Source organism: Melanostigma gelatinosum (genome assembly GCF_949748355.1).
Source record: "Melanostigma gelatinosum genome assembly, chromosome: 18".
Lineage (NCBI taxonomy): Eukaryota > Metazoa > Chordata > Actinopteri > Perciformes > Zoarcidae > Melanostigma > Melanostigma gelatinosum.
Genome location: NC_136651.1, coordinates 15,597,149 through 15,620,519, shown reverse-complemented (window position 1 = coordinate 15,620,519; position 23,371 = coordinate 15,597,149). Strand labels below are relative to the sequence as shown.

Sequence of the window (23,371 nt, the reverse complement as noted above, 5' to 3'; positions counted from 1 at the left end):
TTCACTCTTTTCAACAAGCTTACCAACAATATTAACTTATTTTCACTTCCTGTCTTACGCAGCATCATAAACAGCAGTTTTAACAGCCTGAATGTCATTTTGTCGGAGTTCTTGATACTCCTCTTGTTCTTTAAGTAAGAAAGGAAATGTTCAAATGTTTGCTGCTGTGCATGTCTAGGGCTGATTATATTACATGAAGTGGAGCGGAAACAGTATTTCCTATTTGATGCTGTTTTATTGTCCACCTGCTATATTTTCAGTGACTTACAGGAAATATTCACTCTTACAGATTGACTACGATTAAGTATTAATAATGTGTAATAATTAAAATACACTGACTGTGCTATTTTAACACACGATAATGTTATAACGTCCTGTATTCAAATACACTTGTCTATATACCTCTTCCAGGTATGGTATCTACTTATAAGTATGTTAAACAAATACATCTTGTATGTTTCGATTTTAAGTTCTTATTTAAAAGATTTAAGTATACCCAAATTACATGCAAAACGTTCACTATTTATACAAAAAAAAGTGTCGTTGGATATAATACTTAGTTTCAGGCATATTTACATGGCTGAATTACCCACAAGGAATGTGCAACTGCACCAGGACACCAAACCCTCCCGGGCCGCAAGGCCCCAGGTGTATGTGTAGCAAAAAGTTTGCTGTTATTTGACGAATTGCTTATCTGTATTACGCACAGGAGACTGTAGCCGACCCACGCTGCACTGTGTGAAATGGCAGACAGGGGGCGACTCACGGCCGTTTTGAGAGTTTAATTCATACACTGCAAAAAAAGGGGGAAAATAGGCCTGTCAAATATTTTAACATGTAATCCAATCAGTCGCACTTCAATTTACAGTCACATTTTTTCATTTAACATGATCATCCTCTGGTCTCCGGTGCAGTTTCATTTGTGGTTTGTTTTTTTAGAAACACACATGTCAGGCAGGATCTGCCTTATTGTATAACATATTTACCTGAGGGATAATCACTTTGCTCCCAATGGTCAACTGACTAATGGAGGTGGACTCTTTTTTTGCAGTGTGTGGCGCGTGGGGGCCGAGCAGAAGGCTGCTCCGATTTAAGTTGCAGTCATCTGGATGGATGTTATCACTCTCCGGGAGGCTGTCAGTGTGAGGACCACGCTGCGCTGGAGGAGTCGCTTTGGGAAGTACGGGAAGATAATTTCACGTGGATTTACGCAGCGGAGACGCATGGCACCGCCGCGCTGGCACGACAGGATGATACCCTTACCGACTTTGTTTGACGTTTGAGAAAGAGAGAAGGAGACAGAGAGTGAGAGAGACGGATACTTATGGTGTGGCGTCAGGGCGCCACAGCCGGCCGTGTCTCCTCTCCAAACTGTGCGCTCTCCGTGACCGTACTTTCCAAACTGGGACGCGAAATGGGATACAGAGGCGCTCTGGGATGCTGCCTGCTCGCTGCTCTGTCCTGCTGCCTCCTCCCCGGCTGCAGAGCAAACATAACCGTGGCGGTGATGCTCCCGGACAACCACCACAAGTACCCGTGGGCTCTGCCGCGCGTCCTCCCGGCGATCCTCATGGCGCGCGAGGACCTGCACGGCAAACACGGACTGTTGCTCGGCCGCTTCATCAACATCCTGAACTACAGTACAGAGGACCCCATCGCGGGCTCGTGCGCCGAGAGCCGGGCGCAGGTCGTGGCCGTGGACGCCAAGCTCTACATCCGTCCGGACGCTTTCTTCGGACCCGGGTGCGTGTACCCGCTTGCCTCCGTGGGGCGCTTCGCGTCCCACTGGAAACTCCCACTGATCACAGCCGGAGGACCAGCGTACGGCTTCGACAAGCGAGAGGAATACCGCACCATCGTGCGCAGCGGGCCGTCCACCACCAAGCTCGGGGACTTCGCCAACGTCCTGCATACGCACTTCAACTGGACGTCCCGGGCTGTGGTGATCTTCCATGACCTGCGGCAGGACGACCGGCCGCACTACTTTCTGTCAGAAGGCATCTACCTGAACCTGAAAGGGGAGATGAACATCACGGTGGAGGCCGAGCCGTACGAGGACGACTCCAAATACTACAAGGATCTTATTAGTTTCATGAAGGAGCGTGGGAGAAGTAAGTTCATGCTGAAGGCAAAAGTGTGATTGAAAGTGTGATTGGAAGTTTTAAATCCTGGTACAAAGCGCATGTTTCATGCATATTTAGACGTGTGGTGTTAAAACAAAAACAAAACCTGCTTAGAGTTATTTTTTCTTAAAAAAAATAGTTTCCTACACAAGCTTGTTTTTGAAGTGTGTGACCTTATCTCGAAATAGAGCAGATCCCCAGCTGGTCACTATAAAGATTATGTCAGCGGATGGAGAAGGAAATTCCCATTTACTGGAGGATCTGGGAAGCGTTTTAGTTAAATGATCTCAAGGCTGCAGGCAGGTTTTTATCTGTTGGAAAATGACCCGAGTCCATCAGTCGACCTTAAACTGCGAGGGAGGAACATAGTTTCATGAAGCATGTCTGTTCGATTTGGAGCATTGCTTTTAAGAAATGCTGCATTGGGAGATTCTGCTCTTCGATGAGGTCATACTTCCCAGCAGATACAGACAAGAGGTTGACTGGAATAGGTGCAGGGAACAGCCTGTTTATCCCGGAGTTATTACAGAGGAATGTTTAGGCTGTGGGCAGTCTGCTGCAGGTTTATTGCCTGCAGAGGACCACCACCGGCGCTCTTTAGAGAGAGAGAGAGACGCAGGGGTTGCCCTCTCAGCCCAAACATGCGTTGTTTGTGTGGTTCACTTTACGCATTCTTGCGGCTGCAGCTCATTCACTTGGAATAAAAAATCCAAAAAGGAGTCAAGGTGTACATCAGTACAACCTCACTCTGTGAAGCCAAACGCTACTTTACTTTCCATATTTCTGGTGGAGATGCCAAAGTTTCCAAAGATACCAAAATATGTCAGGATGACTTTTATGGAATTGTGAGTAAAAGTACAAGACATGTATTTCCATTTAGTCTTGCCTGGTTTGACTGTTTCACTCAAAACATCAAATGAGGAGCTGGCACAGATGATATCTGAAGCTGTCAGCAGTGCGGTATAACATGACTTCCCTGAATACTGAAGGGACTTAAAATGAGGGGAACTAAATGGTCAATGGAATTAATTTTGAGTGGCTCAACAGTCATTTTGTTTTTAACAGCTGTTTGTTGATGAGGCGTAAATCACACAGCTGAGTCGCTGTTAAATTACCCATCTGTGTTCTGGCCTTAAGTTTAATTTACTGGAAACATTGTGTGGCTGACTTTATCATCACTGCTGTTGTGTAAAGTTCATTGTGTGACTGAGGGTCTGGATTCTGAACATTTGTTTGTGCATGAGAAGAGACAGATCATACAAGAGCTGATAAAGTGCATCATTGAAGCAAAGTGTGCAAAATGACAAATACGTCTCAGTAACTATTGGCTTTATTAATGGTCAATAATTACCAATGCTCCAGCTGGGGGCAGCTTTTGGGTTTCCACGTTGTGAAAATAACCCTTTGACTTGCTGTCTTTTTGCTAAGGTTCACTGGTTTCCATTGATATAAATGTTGTCAAGCCTCTTTTACGGTCTTTTGAAAAAAAATAACTCCATTGTTTCAGAGTAGCTAGATGTATTACATGCTTCTCTGAGATTGTTGTTGTTGTTGCTGTTACACACATTTATGTAAATATCATGTTTTTTTCCCCTCAATTTTGATCATGAAATAATGCGTAGCTTATCCTGATATTCAGCCATTGTGCATGGGTGTGTGCAAAAATATTTATCTTCCAATACTCCTGGGAACGTTTGGGGGGGAACCGTATTTGGAACCAGCTCAACATCTCAGGGCAAATTCTGCTTCCAACCCGTTCTGGCACTGTGAAAACCAGAACTGTTTAAACAGCTTATTCTGTTGTTACAGTAACGGCGTCAACAAATAATGGAATAAACACAGCATAAAGGTAATTAAAGAGCGGTGTAGCATGGTGAAGAGTGTCCCCACCCTCTCCCAAATGAATTATGGAGCTACCGCAGTGAGCTGGAGGTCACGAAAGCTAATGGTTTTATCAGGGCTTGTCCTGGCTCGGCAGTCAGCTCACTTTTATCCCAGCAGATAACCTCTGGGCTATCACCTCTGTAATGTCAGCCGACTGCTGGCTGGGTTCAAACGGCAAGAGGCTGAGCCGAGGTGGGAAAGGAAAACTGGGGCTCTTAATCTTGAAGCCACACATCATTGGAGCTTTGACAGCTGACCAAGTAATTACGTGCTGTTGCAGCCCCTCCCACCACCACCACCACCACCTCTAAATTCCTCAAATTTCTTTATTTTAATGCCTGGTGAATGCAGATGTTGGATTCCAAGTACTTGAGTTTTCGGGAATCTTACTTGAGTATTTTTCCTGATGTGAGACATTACTCCTCCACGGCCTTCTTTTTACTCCTTCTGACAGCTGGAAGTAGCTACTGCTGATTTTACACAAACCATTAGATGAACTCATTGCCTTCTGGCCCCCCAAAAAACGTCCCAGGTCCTCTGCATGTCAATGTTTTGTGGGAGTTTGATTAATTGCACATTTGGAAGGGAATTTAGCGCCAGCGTAGTATAAATATCAACGAAGACAAGCCCTGCATTAGTACATAATGTTATTTTGTAGCCCTGTCTTGTTGAGGTTCAAGGCCGCTAAATCACTGCTGAATAGCTCTGGCTGTACAGGCTAACTGCAGTGTGCTAACTGCAGTGTGCTAACTGCAGTGTGCTAACTGCAGTGTGCTAACTGCAGTGTGCTAACTGCAGTGTGCTAACTGCAGTGTGCTAACTGCAGTGTGCTAACTGCAGTGTGCTAACTGCAGTGTGCTAACTGCAGTGTGCTAACTGCAGTGTGCTAACATGCCTACAGTGACAATGTCAACATGTTGATGTGTAGCAGCAGCACCATCTCAGTTTAGTGTGTTAGCAAACACTTGCTAATTAGCATTAAAATTAAAAGTACAGCTGAGGCTGATGGGAAAGTCATTAGTTTTGCATTGTGTTCGGACAAATTGGTGAGCCCCTGACTCTTTATAAGCGCCATCATCAGGTCAGAGTCATTACCAGTCCTCCCCGACTTCCCTTAAATATCTGCACCAAATTTCACAGTATCCCTCCATTTGTTCTAAAGATATGTCACACAAACGCGAAAAAGACAGTTCCATTAAATTTGGCGGCAATCCATCTGATAAAGAACAACCGACATCGCCCTACAAAGAGCTACACCTCTAGAGGGCTGAAGACAATCAAGCCAAGCAGAGATTTGTATGCGGTATTAACATTGAGGACTTTATCTGTCTGAGCCAGAAAAATGGCGACAGAAAAATTTAGAAAATAATTGGGACGTTCATGAATGACATTGACATCGTTTAACATGACTTTTACTGCAACCAATAACCATTTCAATGTAGGACATATGAGGGAGTATTGTATTAACATAGACCTGAAAAATGTGAATCTATCCCTTGATGGGAATTTGGCGTTGACAGGGTCCATACTTGTAAGGCATAGTGGATGGTAGCTGACTGGGGGTCAACAGGGGCCCAACAGTGAATTTGTGCCCTGCGGTCCAGTTAATCCAACAGTAAACTCATAGGATACGGCTGTTTTCAAGATATCCAAAATGTCAACATTTCAGAGAGTCACTGTTGAAGTTGATGCCACAATCCAATTTAGACACGACTAAAGAGGTTTCTCACTCTGATCTGACAATCTATTTCATTAATATCTCATGTCATAACACTCAAGAGACAGAGACCAGTCTTCACACTCTCACAGTCTTCATTGAAACTGCTATTTACCAAAGAGACAGTCCCTACAAAAGCTGTATTCTGCTGATGTAAGCGATAGGGACATTGCTTCTGACGGTTGTTGATTTTTTTATTTATTCAATTGTTCTGTGCAGTGAGCATCACAAGTGAAATTCCATAGGGTTGGAGCCTGTCTTCGAGCTCTGGACACAGTATGACATGAAAGCAGGTACACATGCCAGTACTTTGCAGCTCTCAGTGAGAGGAAGAATGCCTCTTCACAATGAAGCTTAGGTAGTGCCTCTGTGTAATTACAGGAATCCTGTTTCCTGTGAAAACACTCCCAGGATGCAACAATAGCAGAAGAATAGATCATCTTTATGTTGCTTTCACATATTTAGTTTTGTCAAATTGTCTACGCCGACAAAGGCTGCAGAGGCAAAGCATTAAGTCGTCTACTTTACAACGGAGTCGTAAAAGCCCCCCAGACAGATCAGAGCATGAAGAAACAAAGAGCTTGAGGATAATCGTTTTTTAAAGAAAAAAAGACAAACAACACAAGTCATATTGAAATATACACAATCCAATCGAGAAGGTGATAAATGTTGAGCGCGATATTTGGCTTGCTTCCTGTTTGGGCACTCACATGAGATTATCTCACTCTTCTTTATGAGTCTTTAATGGAAAAAGCTGCCGTTTCCAATGCAAAACAGCCTGTTTTCATAACTTTATACAGTCAAATGTTAGTTAGTTCTGCTTGTTAAATTGTTTCAAGGCACTTACTCTTCCTAACTTCCTCAAACAAGAGGAAACTATATTGCAAACAAGTAAGCAATAATACACACTGATCTGGCCTAGTATAAGAAAATAATCCCGTCAGTAATTCCATTTTTTTATTAAAGTGTTTGGATAAGTGTGTAATCAACATGGTCAATAATTATTGTGGAGGATGTAGTTTGTGCTGCTGCTGAATTGTGTCGTGTTGAGGTGTTCTTAAAATGTTGTCCACCCCATGGATGTTGACGAGGACAGTTTAAAAGATGGACATTATAACCGGTATAGGCCTATGAAGGAAGGACTTATTGTAGGACTGTTGTTAGATTTACAAACAAGCAACTGTGTACATTTCACACTGTATAACTTGGTGGGTAAGAGAGCTAACTATTGTGACAAAGCAAGCCGCTGGGCTAATTAATGCTGTGTAAAAATGACACAATGCCACTATCACGTCACAGTTACCCCCAAAAAACAAGTTATATGGTCTGTTATTTAGCTGTCAGGAGGTGTTTTCCTTATGAGGTGAGATAATTCTTTATGTTTTGTCAATTTGTTCTTCTTGGCACAATTCTGTTGTGTCATCTTGAAAAATGGCGGACTGCATTGTTATCAATGAGTAATCACTCAAGCTATATGTGCGTTATTGTGAGGGTGATTTCAACAATAGAAGATGTGTCATACATCAAAATACACAACGAGACAGAAAATCACTTGATCTACGGAAAGCACCTATTTTAAGTGCAGTAGTTCATGAGAAAATAGAGAATTCTTAAAGAAAATCCTGAATACAAATACAAAGCACTTGTTCTTTGGCTCAACCGGAGACATCTGCCAACAAGTTTTTAAGATTTGCCTGATGAAAATATGAATATGGAACTTAATAACACGCTAAATTATACAGGAAGGATGTTTTCTGCAGTGCGGAGAGCAGGAGCAGGGTTTAATGTGCTTTTGTGTGAAGCAAAGCCTCGGCGGGTCCATATACTGTGCGACTGCTACAACACAGGAGGACAATTTCCCCCCCCGGCTGTGCAGCACATTTATTTTGGGAGCGGTCCGGGAGACAGCAGGACTCCGTGGCATGGTGAACCATGTAGGAATACATGAGAGTTGGGTTCTAAGCAGTGGCTGACTCTGGTCTAACACATGAGGAAATGTCTGCTAACTGGGAGGACTGCCTAGCAGCTGGCAGCAGCCACTCCGACATACGCTGCGAGTGGAAACGATGCTACGTTTTCTTATTCATGACTCAACAGCACGAGGGTGTAGGTGGCAGGGTGAAGGTAGTGGGTAGAGACACTGTCAGAGGCTGTAACAGAGGTCTCAAGTTCGATTCCTACAGCAGCAACCAATGAAGTGTTGTTTGGCAGTGTCTTTGATCAAGACAGTGTCTGCCTGCTCGCTGAGTTGGGTACTGAAACTCAATGCTTTTTTTTGGTGCTAACTGAAATGTGTCTGTTTGTGCCAAGAATCCCCAAATGTCAAGTAACGTTGACAAAAATAGGGTCTAAAATGTTTGATTCTTCTTTATGTAGACAAAGTTCTTGTATGGCTGCTTGTGTTTAGAGAACATTTAACAATTGAGAACAGTAGAACCAAAAAACTACAACTGAATCAACAAGTCCTCCTAAACCAATGACACAATATGTTTCCTTTTCTGATCCGACGCCACTACAGGACAACATCACTGTTTTCCTTCCTGTTGCACCTGATAGAAAGGAGTCATAACTCCTACAGCCACTAGCAGCGTCATCCTAACCTAAACATTGTGTTTTGGTATTTGCTGAATGACGCTGTTGCAGTGTTGCTTGAATCCCTTTCCTTCCTTTGGCTGTTTCTACTGTGAGAAGTTCTCTGAACCAACATTCACCCTCGTCTTTGAAGGATGTCTGGCTCGATTCCGACATTGCAATAATTGAAATATATGTAGAGGACTCCTTAGAAATAGATAGCAGAATCGACAGTTAGAAAGAACCAAAGGTCACTTGAGGCAAATATTTGGACTGAAGTGTCTGGCTGAAGATGTTATTTCTCCATCCAAGTGTATTATCCACTACTCATGGTATGCTGTTGATTTCAGGATGTGTAACTACAGAAAATGGTGGAAAATATGGCACTCAGCTCTGGTGTAAACGGGCGTTATTGGTCAGCTAGAAGCGTAGTAATTGAACTGAAACACAAAGAGGCAAGTCCAGCCACAGTAAATGTGCAGGTCTGAATGCCGTACAGCACTCTGCACTGAACACAACATTACAATATTTGAACTAAAAGAAGTGACCGATCTCCCCCCCAAATCTCCTCCCAGCTCACTGTGGATGTTTTGAAACTCAGCACAGGTCACAGCTGAGGTTCAGAACATCAACACACGCAGAGCCAGCTGAAAGGAAATTTGGGGATTTGGGGCAAAACATCAACAAAGCAAGGAGTGTATCTACTAGCAAAGAGGCTAGTACAACTCTGCCCACCTGCTACAGGCTCCTCCCACTGCTCCAGTGGACCTTTCAGTCGCCAGACTAGTAGATGTCCAAGCCATTATCCCACCTCCTGCTCTTCAGCCTCAGTTATTCTGTCCGTCTTGTTTTTGCCTGTCATGCAGGTGCTGATCGGTCTCTGCGCGGCCTTACATCTGGCATTTATTCATGTATGCTTACCGCTTGTTTTCAGTGAAAATAATCAAATATGACTCACTGTTGAAACTAAAATATAAACAGGTGGCCAAACAAATTCAGATGGAGACAAAAATCAGAACAGTGTGTCAAGCCCTGTGGTGTAGATGTCATGTGGTCTTCAACTTTGCATGGAGAGCAAGTGAAATCTGTCCACCAACACTTTCACTTGTTACACTGCACAGTCTCCGTCTTATCGAGCATTGAGACCTTAACGTTTTGTTTACGTACCTGTTTCCGAGACAAACGGACTCATTTCGATATCTTGAGTGTATCCAAAAGAAGACAGAACACTCTATTGAAGAAACATCACAATTAAAATACAAAGACCGTGTTTCATGAAGAGCAATATTTCAGAAAAACAAGTGAGTGCTCAAGATAGACAATGTGTTTTTTTTGGTTGTTCTGTCTGCAGTCGTATACATCTGCGGGCCCCTGGACACGTTCCTGAACATCATGAAGCTGTTTCAGAGGGAGATCCAGGACCCAGAGAACTACGCCATTTTCTATCTGGACGTGTTTGCGGAGAGCTTGGCGGATCGCAAACCGTGGCAGAACTCCGACGCCGACTGGGCCGATCCCATCAAGGTCTTTAAGGTACAGTGACCACAGAACACCCACACACATGCATGCACATAGGCACGCATATACAACAGTACGTAGCAGCAGCCATGCATCTGTGGATACAATTAAGACCGTGTTCACATTCTTTGCAGATTTATTGAATGTGGACTGTCATAGCTTCACCCGCTTTGTAATTGGAGGCAGGAAATAATAGAAGACCAAAACCACCACTTGGCATGAGAATTGGATGTCTCTGACAACGCATATTTTATTCTCTGTTTCTGTTCGTTTTCCATCTGGACCATATCTTTCAGGCCCTACTTACTGAATAACACAGAAGGAAGTCCTCAAACCCAGCTGACTATCGGTTGAAATACTTTCAGGATCCATTGTTTCTGATTAAATGTCACATGTTCCAAGAAGTGTCTTAAAACGAATCTAAATCATGGGACGCTTTTATGGTAATAACACTTGTATATGCATATCATTTGTGCCATTGGGTGTGCAAATAGAGTCTTCCAAAGGAAAAAAGACCCCCTCAATCCTTTGGACCATAATAATAATAAAATTCTCTCTTGACATTAATGAATGGGGGGGGGGGGGGGGGGGGGGGGGGTGTTTTCACAGGAAGCCATTCAGCCTTACAAATTAGTGCACTGAGACAGAGTGGGCACAGACGTGTTGCTCGTCTAATTTATCTCCCTAAATGTCACACTGGCATCTCTTAATTCTCTTTAGTTTAGTGTTCACAAAGTTTTGGCCTTATGAATATAAATCTTGCATAATATCAAGTTAATAATGGCCATATCTGTCATAATGGACTCAGCATATGTTTGCTTTAAACACATTAAAATACAGTTGAAACATTAACTTAGAATAATTAGAATAATTAAAGAACAATTAGGAAAATGAGTCTGGCTTTGAATACCATTTGCAGGACTTAACGGGGACTTAGTGTTAATCCATAACTCCTCACACATCTCCTCTGCCTTTTTATCGGCACACTTAATCTTCATATTTGTCCCTCTGAAATATGTTATTAGTGAACACCACCGCAAAAATAATTCAATGTGTTCAGTTAAAGCACGTGAAGGCAATGATGTAACGATGGACACTTTTATACAAGTTGTATTGTCATTATTTTATCACAAACTGAGGTTTTTTCAAACCTTAACCAGTTTTGTTGCCTAAACCTCACCAATCTTTTCACAACCGTGACAACCACGTGGCATTGTACGTTTCTTGTTAGTGTAATAAGATGCTGATGTGAAATGCATTCATGAAACATAATTTAGATTCAAAAAGTTGACATTCAGTGTATCTTTTGGTTTTCAGAAACATTTTTCCTGACGACTGGGTTGCAATACTCGACCGACAGTAAAACTGGAATATAGCCCCCAGGTTGAAAAGTTTCCCTTTTGGTATTTTTTCATATCTTATAGAAAATAAATAGTTAAACAGCTACTTTAATCCGCCTCCACACATTCAACATATTGCAGTTTGTGCCATGATACTCATGCCTGTTCACAAATATTGAATTTAGGTCAAGAAGAAAGCTGTTTTAAGATTGGAGACACATTTCATGACAAGTTGAAACCATGAGGAATAAAACTGCTTTGGCATCAAATACAACGACATCTGAACGGCTCCTAACCTCGGCTGCAGAACAGAACTTTGCCTCCCATCTTTTCCTGATCACGCAAGTTGTTAATTTCTCTGCGAACCATAATCGGGCTCATCATGGATATATGTTTTCTTCAGAGTGTTAATTGCGTGTGGAAGTTTGTGGTGGTTTCCAACGACTGTTGCAACATGAAAAACGATCCAGCTCTTCCTGTTAAGAGCAAAGCCAGACGATTTCCTAGGAATGTCTAAAACTTGTTTTTGTGATATATCGACACATTTCAAAGGCCACTTGAGGCAAATGTCTGGTCTGAAAAGTTTGGCTGAATATTGTATTTCTCCACCCAAACTCTTGATCTGTGTCTCCTCCAGTCTGTTTTCGTCATAACGTACCGGCCTCCTGACAACCCAGAGTACAGGGACTTCCAGAGAAAACTCCACGCCAGAGCGCAGAGGGACTTCGGTGTGCATTTGGAGCCATCACTGGTAGGTTCCACCACCTCTTTAATCTTTTATAAGATAAAAAAGAGAAAGAGAAAAATCCCCACTGTGCTGTATAATTGGCAGCAGTTAATGATATTGACAATGCTGTTAGCTGTTAATACCCTTCTTTTTATTACTGCTTTTATCTCAGCTTTTAAGTCTGGCAGTTTCACAGTAAGGCAAGGCAAGGCAAGTTTATTTGTATAGCACATTTCAACAACAAGGTAATTCAAAGTGCTTCACATAAAACCATTAAAAACATCAAAACATAAGGCAAAAGAAAAGGAGATTTTAAAACAATTAAAGAAACAGTGTAAGAAATAAAATTCAGTCGTAAAAAGTAAAGGAGATTTAAAACATACAATGAAACAATAATTGATGTCTCCCTGAGACATTACGCTGGACGCAATCAACCATACACTGCACAATATACTTTTAAAATGAATTATCATTTATTGTGTTTGTTGGTATTTGGCACTTTCACCTGCCAAAATCATATTATTTCACAGAAGCAGGCTCTTGTACTTATATTGGCTCAATGTATTTTTTTTTATTTCTTAATCAGAACCTTGTGTCTTCAAAACAAATCCCATTGTTTCCCTGTTGTTCAAAACGACGCCTCTCTGCTCGCAGATGGACTACATCGCCGGCAGCTTCTATGATGGTTTCGTGCTGTACGCAATGGCCTTGGAGGAGACGCTGGCGGAGGGTGGAGCCCAGAACGACGGCATCAACATCACGACGAGGATGCAGAACCGCCGATTCTGGGGTGAGCAAATGTGGTTTAACGTGTAAGAGCTGCTTCATACATGAGAGTACCGGTAGGTTTTGGAAGATAAATGTTGTGCGTGTGCCAAGCTGATTCCACATAAATATACTTTTTACTTCATGCAAAATGTTAACTTGCCATCAATAAATATGTAAATGCGGGAATCATTTCAGATAACAGGGAAAAAGTGCTCTCCAATAAGCATGCAGTGAGTCCAAGTGACCGGCCCAGCTGGTTGTTATTGGGAAGCACCATTGAACCCAAAATGTGATAAAAACATAACCCTTCAACACAATATTCCGAGTGTTATTGAACAGTTATCACAAAGCACTCCTGTTAGTCGTCCATTTGATGCTTGATGTGGGTGCTTATTTACTTTGTTGGCTGCCGGATGATCTGCGCTCACATCATTTTGGAAGAAGCGGAACAATGGGATGTTGTTGCTTCAGATTAAAAGGGTTGATGAGGGTTGTTTTGCTCAGCAGGACGGCTGGAAAAAAACAAGGAAAATAGGGCCAATGTTGAAAATAATGATGGAAAGTTGTGTGGCTGTTTTGACGATGTTTACTGGGCTTACGGCGGGGACGCTGTTTCTTCCAATACTGGCTCAGCACATGCTTTTTTTCTACTTAGAGGTCACATTACAACTCTTTTCCAATTTTTTTTCTACAGTGATGAGTAGTTAAGAGACAAGAACATACACAGCAAAAAGGTGATAAAGTGAAGCTGCAGAATCATCTTAAACGAAATGTCAAAATCGGTTTACCAAAAGCATTGCACTGAAAAGGGTTGACAACGAATCTAAGTGTTTACCGTAATTATCTGAAGACATCGAAAAAGCCCTCAGTGGGCACAGGGAATCATGCAAATTTGAATCGGAGCAGATGTAATGAGGACCATACTGTATATGATCAGACCCTGAATGTGGATATTGTCTGTGTTTTTAGGGGTGACGGGACTTGTTACTACAGACCACAAAAATGCCAGGGACATAGACGTCAACCTGTGGGCGATGACCAACCAGGAGACGGGGGAGTACGGGGTAAGTTGCACTTTCACGGTTACCGTAGATAGTTTACGTTGTGTTTAACGTGTTTGTGATATTCAGCAGAGTTTGATTTGGGGGTTAGTAGACGATTGAACTGATATTTTGGATGTGGACTATTCTTTTATAGCTCCAATGTATTGTTCATAGATTGTAATTTGCTTCTGGGGTGTGACATATTTTTGTATGAAACGGGAGGTTTGGCAGAGGATTTAATTTAGGGAGGGAATTCATTCAAAAGTACAGAAGTCAATGAGTTAAAGGCTGCCAAATAAACACTAATATTCGCTGAAGTTGAATGAAGGTAAAGACCAGCTGAATGGATCTGAATCTCTGCAAACACTTTAATGGACTTTATTTTGAGTGCAAGAATATTCATTGACAAAATGTTCGACATTTTGCAGGACAATGACGGGATTTTAATGGAAATGTACGTACAATTTACACGTGTTTTCTATCAAACCTGTATTTGGACTGAAATGACTGAAAGTGGAACAATGCACCCAGGGGCACACCGATTGTCACGGAGAGCTGCAGCAGATTTGGTGTCGAGACGTTTTTGTCGGGCATGGACTGGGCCGATGAGCAAATGAGGAAGGACTCAGTCGACCTTCATCTTACATATCATGTTATAGTTACTACCGTGATGTCCTTTTTCTGACATGGTTTTCAACACTAGTGCTGATACAAGGTAGCCAAGCGTCACTACCAACACCACTTATATGATACCGTTCTTGCAGAAATATGAACATGTTTTTCTGCAAAACCCTTATTTTGGGGGGCTGTGGGTTTAAGGCGCTGACCATGAATCCCTGGTTGGCTTCTGGTCGGGGACATTTGTTGCATGTCATTTCCCAGCTCTCTCTCCGCACATATCTTGTCATCTCTGTACACTTGCTATCTAATTATGGCATGAAACAGCCCCAAAAACAACCTTTTTGCTTTTTTCAAATCCTTGTTGAAGTCAAAGTTCCTGTTTGTTAAATGCAGAATAAGCACAAGCAGTTATACATGAACTAAATAAAACAGTCTACAACTAGTAACAAGACTGCACAGTTTGAAGGACATTAAATTCACATTTCGGTTGATACCAGAATAGAACTGTGGTTGAATTATCAACATTTTAGTGACAATAATTACTTTTGCGCTTACATATGTACTCATAATATTTATCAAGATATGAACATAAATCATGTGTCCTACAAAAAAGTCTTTGTTGTCATTTATCCCACAGGGGAACCTTTTGATATAAACTGAAGAACTTATTCAGGAATCATTTTCGGTCTCAGTATGTAGAGTTGTCGACACAAATAATTGACAATGAGGGCTAATTCACTTCATGTGTGTCTTATTACTCATTTTAAATTCTAAATGTTTTCAGCATGATATGCGTCGTTCCAAACCTCAGCCTCTGCTTGTCTTTGAAGCAATGAAAGCCTATGTATATTACTATCTGGGATATATTCTGTTGGTCCGGACTTCTCTAATGATAAGATGCATAAAACCTCAAATTTCCCCCACAGTCCAATGAAAATATTTGTGTATGTCGCGCTCTGCAAACAGTGTTGTGAACTGCACCAGTGTGTGTGTTTTCTTTCCTCTGAGGGGAGAAGAAGTGGGTTCGCTGTAGACTTCAGATAGAATTTCATAGTGGTCCTCAGAGGCTGTCAGCATGACCGCATGGTCTAATTTATCCTCGGCTTTTAATTGGTCCATTTATATCGCTGATTGACCCGAGTAGCCAGCCGCCCGGCTGAAAACTACACAAGTCAATTTCAACTTTCAGAATCTCAGACTGCTGAATATAATAAAATACAATACCAGTATCAGTATCAAAATGACTCAGGCAGATTGTTTTGATGGATTACTGACTATTTATTTTTTGTATTGTTTGTCATCTTTATGTTTTTAATCAAAGTTCATTTTCAATAATCTATCAAATTCATGACTATGCTGTATGTTACCAATTAGGGAAAAAAGACAAGATGAATATCTTACATCACTGTTCAATTGACATGGCTATCGGCATAATAAACAACTCAAACAGAAAAAGTCTGAGAACATGACTTTACATATGATTACCAGAAGAAAATATTCCTCAAACTTGGTTTTGATCCACAGTGGATAAACATCTGTGCACATAGTTACATGATCTTACTGTAAACTCAGTTTACAAAACTTATTTCTGTGAGGACAAGAAAATAGGGAAATACACTATATGTCCAAATTCCTCTGTGATGATGTTTTTCATGGTTTGGACGAGGCCCCCAGTTAGTTCAAAGTTCAAAGTTCAAAGTTCAAAGTTCACTTTATTGTCAAAGTTTCCACATGTGTTATGCATACAGAAAATTCGAAATGCCGTTTCTCGCAGTCCCACAGTGTAATATAGACATGAACATATAACATATAATAGAATAAAATAGAATAAAGTTAAGAACATAAGGGCCTAGATAAAGGATTAACAAGTAGCAGCAGAGAATAAAAAGTGACTGGTGCTGGATGAGGGAAGGGTGTGTGAGGGGGGTATTTGTTCGTAGCAGCAGAGAATAAAAAAATTAAAATAAATAAATAGAAAAAGTGACTGGTGCTGGATGAGGGAAGGGGTGTGAGGGGGAGTAGATGTCCTGGTATGTTCCATTTGAGGCAGTGGGGAAAGGTGGGTGAGGGGGAGGGTAGAGAGGTCAGGGGAGAGATGGCAGGGGGGGAGAGAGGGGGAGCGAGAGGAGAGAGGGAGGGAGAGAGTTCAGCATCCTGACCGCCTGGTGGAAGAAGCTGTTCCTCAGCCGGGTAGAGCTCGAACGGAGACTGCGGAACCTTCTCCCTGAAGGCAGGAGGCTGAAGAGGCTGTTGGAGGGGTGGGTGGGGTCACCCGCAATGCCGAGTGCTTTGCGGGTGAGGCGGGTGTTGTAAATGTCCTGTAGTGTAGGGAGTGAGACTCCGATGATCCTCTGGGCAGAGTTCACAATGCGCTGCAGGCTCTTGCGGTTGGAGGCGGTGCAGCTTCCGAACCACAGCGTGATGCAGCTGCTGAGGATGCTCTCAGTGGCGCCTCGGTAGAATGAGAGCATGATGGGGGGGGGGGGCTCCTGCTCGCTTGAGCTTCCTGATGAAGTACAGGCGTTGCTGGGCCTTCTTTGCCAGTGCAGTGGTGTTGCTGTTCCAGGTGAGGTCATCTGTGATTGTCACACCCAGGAATTTGGTGCTGCTCACCTGTTCCACAGCAGCACCATTGATGGTCAGAGGGAGGGGGGGTTGGGAGTGGGTTCTCCTGAAGTCAACAACAATCTCCTTTGTTTTCCCCACATTGAGGAAGAGATTGTTATTTTGGCACCAACGGACCAGCTGGTTCACTTCCTTCCTGTAGTTAGTCTCATCGTTGTGGCTGATGAGACCTACCACGGTAGTGTCGTCAGCGAACTTCACGATGTGGTTGGAGCTGTAGTTGGGTTTACAGTCATGGGTCAGCAGGGTGAAGAGAAGGGGGCTGAGCACACAACCTTGGGGGGCCCCCGTACTCAGTGTTAGTGTGTTCGAAGTGTTGTTGTTGACCCGAACAGCTTGTGGTCTCTCTGTGAGGAAGTCCAACAACCAGTTGCAGAGAGAGGGGCTGAGGCCCAGGTCTGTAAGTTTACACACAAGCTGCTGGGGGATGATTGTATTGAATGCTGAGCTGAAATCTATGAACAGCATTCTGACGTAGGAGTTCTTAGTGTCCAGGTGTGTGAGGGCTGGGTGTAGAGCGGAGGAGATTGCATCCTCTGTGGACCGTTTAGTTCGGTAAGCAAACTGAAACGGGTCCAGGGAGGGAGGAAGGGTGGATTTGATCTGCTTCATGACCAGCCTTTCGAAACACTTCATGATGGTAGAAGTCAATGCGACGGGGCGGTAGTCGTTGAAGCAGGCTGGAGATGACTTCTTCGGCACAGGAATGATGGTGGTTTCCTTGAAGCACGTGGGAACAACAGCCTGGCTCAGGGAGGTGTTAAAGATGTCGGTGAGGACATCCGTGAGCTCCTCTGCGCAGTCCCTCAGCACACGACCAGGAATGTTGTCAGGTCCCGCAGCCTTGCGGGTATTAATCCTCAGCAGTGTGCTCCTCACACTGGCTGGGGACAGGCACAGAGCCTGGTCGTCGGTGGGGGGGGTGGTTTTCTGCGCAGGTGTGTTGTTCTGTGCTTCGAAGCGTGCAAAGAAGCCATTGAGGTTGTTAAGCAGGGAGGTGTGACTGTCACAGGTCTGTGGCGGTAGTTTGTAGTCCGTTATGGTCCTAATGCCCTGCCACAGGCTCCGTGAGTCCCTGCTGTCTTTGAAATGTCCTGTGATTTTCCTGGTGTACAGTCGTTTAGCTTTCCTGATGCCACGGCACAGGTCAGCCCTGGCTGCTCCCAGCCCAGCTGGGTCTCCAGCTCTGAAGGCGGTGTCGCGAGCCTTGAGCAGTGTGCGGACCTCCCCTGTCAGCCATGGCTTCTGGTTGGCTCGGATGGTGATGGCTCTGGTGGTAGTTACATCATCAATGCACTTGGTGATGTAACCTGTGACTGTCTCTGTGTATTCTTGAATGTTAATGTGATGGTTGTAGGTGGCTGCCTGCTTGAACATGTCCCAGTCTGTAGTACCAAAGCAGTCCTGAAGTGCAGCAGTACTGTCCTCTGGCCACACCCGTACCTGTTTTGAAACCGGTTTGGTAACCTTTACCCTTGCTCTGTAGGCCGGTTTCAGCAAGACAGTGAGGTGGTCGGAGAGGCCAATGTGGGGGAGGGGGGACGCCTTGTACGCTCCCTTGATCGATGTGTAGACTAGGTCTAATTTGTTGTTTTCCCTGGTTGGAAAATCAACATGCTGGTATATTTTAGGCAGAACAGTTTTTAGGTTAGCATGGTTGAAGTCTCCAGCAACGATGAGAATGCCGTCTGGGTGTGCTGTCTGTTGCTCACTGATGGCTCTGTAAAGTTCACTGAGTGCCTCCTCTCTGTCCTTGTTGTTGGGGCTCGGAGGTATATAAACAGCCACCAGTAGAATGGCTGAAAACTCCCTCGGCAGGTAAAAAGGACGGCACTTTAAAACCATAAACTCCACCAGCGGGGAACAGTGTTGGTTAACAACAATAGCGTCTCGACACCAAGCATCACTGATGTAAACACACACACCGCCGCCGCGGGACTTTCCCACGCTAACTATGTCTCTGTCTGCTCGGTAGCATGTTAGCTTGTCCAGTTGAATAGCGGAGTCCGGGATGTTGTGGTGGAGCCATGTTTCCGTGAACACGTAAACACAGCAGTCCCTCACCTCACGCTTGGTTCTGAGTAGCCGTATATTGTCCATCTTGTTGTCCAGTGAACGGACATTTGCCATGAGTAATGTTGGAATTGCCGGCTTGTGTGGGCTAGCCGTTAGCCTAGCCCGGATACCTCCACGCTTTCCCCGCTTTTGCTTCCTCTCGCACCGCTTGCGATGTCTCCTTACCGGGTGGGGGTTGACACAATGGGGGGAGCAGAGAAGTCCCAGGCTGCTAAGATCCACGGAGAGTTTGGCTTCCAAGTTGAAGAAAGTTGTACTTTTTCCAAGAAGAAACTCACGGCTGTATTGTTGTGTTTTGCGATATAAGTCCGTCGGGCATGACGAACACAGCGGCAGACTAGACAAACTAGACGAAAAAGACGAAAAAGACGAAAACACTGTTTTTCCGGGACCGCGAGGGGCCGCTGCGACTGCTCGCGCCGTTATGACCCACAGTTATGACAACTCTTAATAGAGTACTCCAGAGATTGCACATTGCACTCCTGTAACATTGTCAGGCTCACAATGAACCGTTAAAATCAATGCAGCAAAGATATCACCTTTTTAATTCCACACACAACTTGACAAAACCCCCAGATTTCTTTTCATTTTCACACTTGAAGTCTTCAGCCCCAAATGACAGTAACCCAAGCGACATCACTTGAGGCAATTTATCAGACTTCACGCAGCTCCCTTTCGGAGTGACAAAAAGCTTTTTTTGACAACTCGGTACTCTCCAAGACCTGTAAACAACCGGTGTGTAGAATTGGTGGAGTTCCCCGTCAATGCTACAGCATATAATGGTGTTTTAGGTAACAGTGTGCACATTTCTGTTTCAACATAACGATGCCCCCATGTTTAAGGCCCCGTAGTGTGCGGGTATCCATGAGCCTTAGACCACATAGTGTATATTACAGTATTGCGTAGCTGGCAGACTTGTAGGCCTAGGGGGTTTCAAAGTGAATACAAGCATGAAGTGAATTGTTGGAGGAGTGCAGTGTAGTAAACACAGGCTTCTGAACTGAGATACTGCTGCTATTTCAGACGACGCTCCCACTGCCCCCTCGCTCGTGACATTCTGCATTGTTTTGATGACCCTACGTCAGGTCGACTGCCTTTAAGGGTCTTAGCAGAGATGATGCAACACGCTGGAAGCCTGGCTGGAAAACATAAAAGCACCTCCGGGCTAGTTAGAAACACAGGAGTCACGCTACATCAAAGCAGAGCAGGAACAGTGGGGAGAGAGAAGGGGACCGAAAATGGTGAAACAAAAACACAAGATTGGTTGACGCTTCACCAATCTTGTGCGCTGAGAAAAGTTGAAACCAGCTGAACTTTGATTTACAGTGCGTCACACAGCGGCGAGGGTCAGGTGTCAGTTTGTAGCTTCACGTCACCAGCTTCCATTTGAAAATGACTTGTGGCCTGTTACTTGAAGGGCACTTAGCATCAGAGTCTACAGCCATGCTAGCAGCTCTGTGAGGCACAGCAATGCTTTGAGCTAAATGCTAACATTAGCATGCTAACTAACATTCTCACAATTACAATGAATTTTGAAGCGGCTAGCAGGGAGGTGACATCTGCACTCTCTCTATGGTTGCACAGTCAATGAAAAACAATGTAATCAATATTGTCCTCGATAATAAATGTATAAATGTCTATAAGAACATGCTGTGAAGTGAGCTTACGGTATAACAGGCTCAACGTATTTTATTTTCACCCATTTAAATGGGCATTTCCCTCTGTGTTTGCAGCTGGTTGCGTACTACAATGGAACCACCAAAGACATCATTTGGTCCCAGACAGAGAAGATCCACTGGCCCAACGGGGGCCCACCGCTGGATAACCCCCCCTGTGTGTTTTCCACGGACGACCCCTCCTGCAATGATGGTATGGCAACAATTAAATCTGCCTGCAGATGATTGTACCTGTGTCTGAGGTGAAATATTCTCCAGAAACAAGCTACATAAGGTTGACTAATGGACACACTGATTTCAGGAAATTGCATGAAAAGAGTTATGACAAAGAAGTTATATGTTTTTTCTGTTGACTTAGAGTGCGCATCAGATGGATATTACGGTGCACTAATGCTTTCTTTATGTCATCGCTGTATCTCTACAGGGACTGGGATATTTTCATTGATGCTGTGATGATAAATGTGTTGTTTTTCTTCAATTTCATGCCAGCTCTCCCTCAATGAAGCGAAAGAGCAAATGTAGAAGTGTAATATTTGCTGGAGTAACAAGCCGTGCGAAAGATAATTGCTGGAAGTTGTCTTTGTCGCTTGAACAGAGTGGCAGTTTCAGAGGGAAATGTCACAGATGGTAAACTGAAGAGGAGCACCACTGCAATTACAAATGTATTCTCTGGCGTTGATTAGTGTAAGACATTATATTTCTCTCATGATGATCATATCTTGTGATTTACAGCAGGTGGTATAATTAGTCTCCATTACGGATTTAAATACATATCAGGAATGCCGAAGCTGTGTAATTGTGTGAAATTGTTTTTTGTGGCTGACAGATTGCTAAAGCACTGCAGCTGTACTTCAGGAAGTCACAGCTGTGCCTTTAACAGCACAGTGTTCTTCTTTCTCCTGAATGTGGACATCTGTTAAACATGTGAGCGACAACTGAGTGTGGAATCCTTCTGCTCCTGCTTTCCAGGTCATCTGCCAGTTTTGGGTATTGTAGCTGTGGGATCCGGCTTAGCGCTCATCATCTTTGGAATCTCCAGTTTCCTCATTTACAGGTGAGTTTGATCGCACCGAGCCGATGCTCCCTGTCTGTGCTCAACAACAGTCGACAGGCAGAGATGAGCTCTGTTCCTCTCAAAGAGAGAGAGAGAGAGAGAGAGAGATGCTTGAAACAGAGTTTATAGGTTTTGCTGCTATAGGTGCCAGTGTGGTATATTTACTCAATCGTTACCACAGCAACGGCTCAGCAGGTGGCGGCGTAAAGGCAGCGGCAAAGTGTGTTGAAGCTGCCAAGTGAGCTGGTATACGGGCCTAGAACAATGCTCACTGCTATTCTCACCAAACGAGCATCAGTGTGCTCGTGAAGTTACGTTTCCTCTGTGCCGGATTAAAACTGAACCACCCATTTTGATAATTCACACACTGCCGACGTCAGCGCGCGAGTCCTAAAAATAATAGTTTGCCTCTGCGGTAAAGTCATTTTTTAAACGTGCTTCCAATGCATCGCGACTCTTTCAAACATTTGGTAGAGTTATTGTGTTTTCTTCTGTTGTTTCCTGACATACACTGACAAGAAGAACCTGAGGTTTCTTCTTCTTTTTCACAGTTATGGATTTTTCTCTGGGGGAATGAGATCTAACTTATCCAAACTGAGGGTCTAAGAATAGAGGGTTTCATGTGCTGTAAACATTGCAAAGGCCTTGAGGCAAATTTGCGATTTTGGAATATAAAAATTGAAATGACTTCACTTGATCGTGGCTTCAGACACTGAGGACATTTATTTTCACATTTTCTTTTCTCTATCTTTCAATATTTCAATGCTAAAATGTTTACTTTTTTATTTGCATGAACCCTTACTGAACAGTTAAAGGCACAATGAGTAGGATGTTCCTAAAAAACAATGTATGGACACATACAAATTGATCTCTCTCAATCATCACTTATGACCCACTAGGAGTGTGTATTTTCTTATTTCGCTGTGTTCTGGACATTTCTGGGCTTCAAGCCGCATAAAAATCTAGCGACCAGGTGCCAGATCGTAACACACTGCCAAATAAACGCAAATATAGTGATGTGAAATGTGCAAAAGCTTGTTCCAAAATGTGAGTGAATCTGGGGTTCAACTTAACCCTTGCTGAGCCGGGGAGGAAGGGCCGGCTTTGAATGTCGTCTTTACAAACCGCAACCGATAAATCCTCCTCGTTGTGCCTTTAATAGAAAAATGGAGGGGAAAAAATGCCTTTTGTGGTTAAAATAATAGGATTTTGTCCACTTGTGTCTTGCTGTCATATACGGAGTTGTTTTGCAGAGTAGTCGTTAGTTGAATCCAAAAATCAGCCATCGAGAACAACATCAGGTTACAACATAGGTGGCATCTGTAACATAAAACCAGCAGGCTGTGTTTTACTGCATATGTGATCTAGATTGTTTCGCTAAAATAAATGGCATTCACGAATTGTAATTAGATGTTTTAAATAAGCGTCAGCGTTGCCACCCCCGAGCAGCTGCGTATCTTTCAGTTAGAATAATTGCCTGCCTCGTTTCTAATGGTTGTAACTTCGTGGACAGCGTTCGGCTGTAAAAGGAAATTCAAATGAAGTCGTTACTGCGTCTCAAGTGGCACAGTCTACATGTTGTTTATGGAAATCACGATGAGAACTGGATTGAGCCTTATTTAATTACA

The 23,371-nt window shown here is 43.5% G+C and overlaps 1 protein-coding gene across 1 annotated transcript in view; it reads left to right on the top strand.

The window, feature by feature from the left end:
* The first annotated feature begins 1,168 nt into the window (after positions 1 to 1,168).
* The window catches only part of npr2 (natriuretic peptide receptor 2), a 53,041-nt gene continuing 30,838 nt past the window's right edge, over positions 1,169 to 23,371 (top strand). The window contains 7 exon segments of the mRNA XM_079289091.1: positions 1,169 to 2,111; positions 9,647 to 9,828; positions 11,791 to 11,904; positions 12,535 to 12,670; positions 13,618 to 13,712; positions 20,747 to 20,882; positions 21,659 to 21,743. Coding sequence (XP_079145217.1) covers positions 1,325 to 2,111; positions 9,647 to 9,828; positions 11,791 to 11,904; positions 12,535 to 12,670; positions 13,618 to 13,712; positions 20,747 to 20,882; positions 21,659 to 21,743 — 1,535 coding nt within the window. The 5' untranslated portion in view covers positions 1,169 to 1,324.